Consider the following 4,567-nt stretch of genomic DNA (forward strand, 5'->3'; position numbering starts at 1 on the left):
ACAGTCTGGTGTGTGGAGAGTAAGTCTAAAAAGAGTGGTAGATTTACTTACTCTTGCCCCATCGTTTCCAGCTGTACCTTCAGAACCTTTCTCACCTACGCCACCCTATGGAAAATACCCAGAAAGCCTCAGTTACAACACTGAATGCTGAGGAGTTCTCACTCTGGAACAACTACAGTATTAAGATTCTACTCAGCACATTGGAAATAACTGGACTTACTCTATCACCCTTGGGGCCAGGCGTTCCAGCAATCCCTCTTTCTCCAGGCATACCTTGAAGACCTGGTGGGCCTGGATCACCAGGTGTCCCACTAGGGCCTGGGCTTCCCTGAAACAAATAAAGAACAAGATGTTGTCTATTCATCTGAAAAGCATCTTTGTCTCTAGGCTGCAGAACATGCTGTGCCTGTGTTGAAGTCTCTGAGGTATGGTTTTAAGTAATCATTTTCTCTTAAATTTGGACTTCATTCATGTCCAAATACTTTACTTTTCCCGCTGTGTTACTCAGGAAGTGCAGTTGTCATACTGTAGTTTTTCCAAATACCTTAGTAACTACTCAGTGCATATTGGAAATGAGAGCAGGTAAAAAAAAAAGAAGCTTGAGCATCTTTCTACCTTGACCTCGGTACCGCATGGGCTACACAAAGCAGCTACAAGGCAGAAGTTGCCAGGGGTAGGGATGGTTTATTCATGCTTTGCTTCCCACAGCTCAAGTCTGTTACAGGTCCCTCACTACTAGAGGCACTCCCTACTTGGGGTGACCTTCCTAGGCCTAATTAAATCAATTGCAGGTGAAAGAAAGCCATGGCATTTTCAGCATTTTCTTTTAAACTCTCAACACTGCCAAGTGTCTTTGTGTAAACTGACATGGGTCTTAAAACATTGATTGAGGATTTTCTGAAGTTCAGAAATGTCTTTGCCCAGTTCTACTTAGAAACACAAAAGCCATTTTAAACTTCAGACCTATATAAATTAATACAAAATGTGTTTTCTCAACATGTAAGCATCTTGCAATCATTAATATTGTTATACTGCAATAACTTCTATCTCCTTCTAGAATCCTTATATAATCAAGATACCTTTCATTAAAAGAAACCTCTTATAATAAAAAAGGTCTCTCCTTTATGTTCATGCCAATGAGCAGAATTATGCATTACATCACTGCAGCAACACAAATCTCCATTCAGCTCACCTTGGGACCATCAGGACCATGACCTCCTGCCATACCCTTTTCACCTGGGAGTCCTGATGCACCTGGTTCTCCCCTTTCCCCTGGATTACCACGTTCTCCCTAGAAAATGTAAAATCATTACTTATTTAGAAGTCAGGGTACCATTCTGGTAGACAAAATCCTAAATAAACCATAAGTGCAGCACAGCTATTTGAACAAAGAGCCTGTGAACAAATTCTAAGAGAAGTGATCAAACAAAAACCAGATTTATGCTTTTTTATTTTTTTTTTTAAGGTAGGGGAGATAGCATGTTGCTTGTCAAAATAAAAACTGTCATTTCACAGCTGTAAACCAAATAATTTAGCAGCTAGTACTCAACACCACTTCCCAGCCCACAAAACCATTAAAGGTGGTAGGTTTTACATGAACTATCTTAAAACTTATGTATGTTTACAACCATTTTGTTGGTGGGAAAAAAGGTCAAAAATTCATTTTAGCTGTTGAAGTTCATATTGTATATCAACTTTCAACCTCAGAAAACTGCTATGAATTTTTAAACTCTAGAAAGTAAAGAAAATACTTACCCTAGGGCCCAATGGACCAACAGCTCCAGGATCCCCAGGCACACCCTAAGCAGAACAGAATTCACCATTAGAATGAAAGTATTATTCATAGCCCTATAGCTATATAAATTAGAGATAAACATTTTCATTTCTAAATCACTGTGAAGGTAGATGGCTAGTTCTGAATATTATCTTTCCATGACAAGAGAAGACAGTCCAACTCAGTCCAAGAAGATGGTCAGAGTCTAGCAATTATTTTATGCAAAAGCAGTTCTCAGGCAGCTTGCAGGCTATATCACTACATATTTCTAAAAAGAGTGGGAAATTACATTACAAAGAGAAGGTAAAAATACTTTATGAAGTGAATTATACAGAAATTACCTGATCACCTGGCTTTCCTCCCTCACCTGGAGGACCTGGCGGTCCAGGCAAACCCTGTAAAAAAGTAGATAAGATGGTTATTAACATGACAACAAGTTATGTAAATCCAGGCTTAACTGAGACATCAAGAACATAAATGTAGTATTATACTCAGTGCAAGAGTATGCCCTCAGAGATCCCCAAGCAAAATAGTTACATGAATATTGCACCAAAGTGTTTTCCCCCCTCTAAATGAGATGACAGCCTTTCTTTAGCATTTGTAGGACATATGCACATCAGCCCTAAAAATAAAGTTCTCTGTTAACAGAGATTGACTTAATTAATACTTCATCATCAAAACAATTCTTTTGCTCCATATTTGGAACATCTTTGGAAAATCTCCAAATTAAAATATCATTGCCTTAGTTCTGAAGTTGTGTTTTGCTATGTATCACTTGATTTAATTTCTCCAGTTTATGCTGATGAAGACATGGCTGTTTATTATTTTTCTTAACCAAAAAAAAAAAAAAAGATGCACATACCTGAAACCCTGTAGGCCCTGGAGGGCCTTGTTCTCCTCTTTCTCCTGCCAAGCCCTACAGAAAAGAAAGCAGTAAGTATACAATAGAGGAATATAAGCAGACTCCATAATTTTTCTTCTCTCTGAATATATCTATTTTAAATTATATGTTTGTTTATGATACATTTTCACTTACCCTAGGCCAAGATATACCCTATCTAAAAGACATGATAAGATATATCCTATTTCTTTAAGATCCTCCCCCAAAAACATCTGTGCTGAGAGGAAAACACTGAGTTCCATTGAAACCAAAGCAGCTAGGAGAATGAACTATATGAAAATTTTGCTCCTTGCACTATTTTTTTGTAAAGGAACTAGATATTAATATATCTGGATTTTAATACAAAGTGTTCCATTTTCCTAGGACATCTTTTTCTTTAAATGTTCTTAGGATTTTTTGTTTAGAATCAACAAGTGGCAATAAGATAGACAGAAATAGAAGCAGAAAGAGTAACAAATAGACAGAGTGATGGGCAGGCAGGGAGGGTGGTGAAAGTTGACTTACTGCTGGGCCAACAGGACCAGAAGGACCAACTTCACCATCTTTACCAGGGGCTCCCTAAATGAAAAGGACATAGGAAGAAGTCTTTTATAGTGAACATATATAACAGGAAAGCATTGTTTTCTGTAATCACTGCAAAGAACAGCCACACTCACTCTCTGTCCTGGGACACCTGCATTGCCTGCTTCTCCAGGCTTTCCAGGATCACCCTAATTTGCAGAAACAGAAGTTACTATTTTTAGATACTGTTTTTATCCATTAAAATATACACAGATGTTGGAAGTTAAACAGATATTGGGCATCAGGTGCCATACTCACACTACTACCCTTTGGGCCAGGAAGGCCCATGCTGCCTGGCTGACCTCTGATTCCTATTGAACCTGCCGGACCTGGACGTCCGTCTTCTCCAGGAGCACCCTACAGAGGTAAAGCATTTTTCACTCTGAATTTTATATATATTTATTCACATGAACACATTTACCCCTAGAAAATGTTTGCATATATATAAAAAATAACATTAACCTGGTTTGGTGTTACAGTTATCAGTCAAACTTTATTTTTTCCTTAAAGAGACTCTTAGAAAAGATACTTAGTTCAAAATGGTTTAAAAATATTGCAGTAGCTGCTAAACAACAGGCACTGCTACACAGATAAAACTAAAGGAACATTATCTACACTACTTTTGGAGTTGGGAATCTTTAGTGAACAGTTAAAAGAGAAGATGAACCTCCAGAAATCAAGAAAAGTTAATAAAAGTAATTTCGTTGAGTTGGGACCTTTGAATTACTGTAGCATTAACTGGAAGGACTAATTTTTGTGTTGCTTACCAAGGGGCCAAGTTTTCCTTCAGGGCCTTGAACACCTGGATTTCCTGTCAAACCCTAAAAGTGGGAAAAATATTGGTGTTAAGGTTGTGCATATAATTCTAGAATAATAGAGAAACGTAAATAAATCCAAAATATATGCTCAGTTTCTGCCACACTAGAAACTTCTCTTTATCAAAGGTCTTCATCCTCATCTTTACTTCACAGCTTTATCCTGCACCATCTTTGATCTTCTCTTTTCCTATTCTCCCTCTTCTTGCTTTTACACCTCTTGAGCTTACCACAGGCTCATCTTTATTTCTGCCAACGTTATGCAGTGATCTATATCACATCTGCTGCTCCCTTTTTCTCTTTCTGTGATATTCCAAATTCTCCTCAAATATTTTTCCTGAAAGAAATCTCTAGATCACACGCACCTCTCAACTATGTAAGTTATCCATCATCAATTTAATGAATGTTTGCCTTCAGTTCAGGTTTTCCTCCTTCAGTTGCAATAGCTTGTCTCAATCAGGGCTATTTCTCTTTTTTAGAGACAAATGAAGAGTGTGCTTCCCAACATCAGCAGGA

At 37.9% G+C, this 4,567-nt stretch overlaps 1 protein-coding gene across 1 annotated transcript in view; it reads right to left on the reverse strand.

Moving 5' to 3' along the window:
• Positions 1 to 51: 51 nt before the first annotated feature.
• LOC103772757 (collagen alpha-2(V) chain-like) overlaps positions 52 to 4,567 on the reverse strand; it is a gene marked incomplete at its 3' end in the record, with an annotated part of 34,830 nt that continues 30,314 nt past the window's right edge. Inside the window, exons 24-33 of the mRNA XM_008940100.1 lie at positions 4,004 to 4,057; positions 3,495 to 3,593; positions 3,332 to 3,385; positions 3,180 to 3,233; positions 2,637 to 2,690; positions 2,116 to 2,169; positions 1,756 to 1,800; positions 1,193 to 1,291; positions 221 to 328; positions 52 to 105 (exon numbers count right to left, since the gene is read on the reverse strand). Of these exons, the coding sequence (XP_008938348.1) occupies positions 52 to 105; positions 221 to 328; positions 1,193 to 1,291; positions 1,756 to 1,800; positions 2,116 to 2,169; positions 2,637 to 2,690; positions 3,180 to 3,233; positions 3,332 to 3,385; positions 3,495 to 3,593; positions 4,004 to 4,057 (675 nt within the window). The remainder of the gene's footprint in view (positions 106 to 220; positions 329 to 1,192; positions 1,292 to 1,755; positions 1,801 to 2,115; positions 2,170 to 2,636; positions 2,691 to 3,179; positions 3,234 to 3,331; positions 3,386 to 3,494; positions 3,594 to 4,003; positions 4,058 to 4,567) is intronic.

Source organism: Merops nubicus, unplaced genomic scaffold, assembly GCF_000691845.1.
Source record: "Merops nubicus isolate BGI_N331 unplaced genomic scaffold, ASM69184v1 scaffold19775, whole genome shotgun sequence".
Taxonomy (NCBI): Eukaryota; Metazoa; Chordata; class Aves; order Coraciiformes; family Meropidae; genus Merops; species Merops nubicus.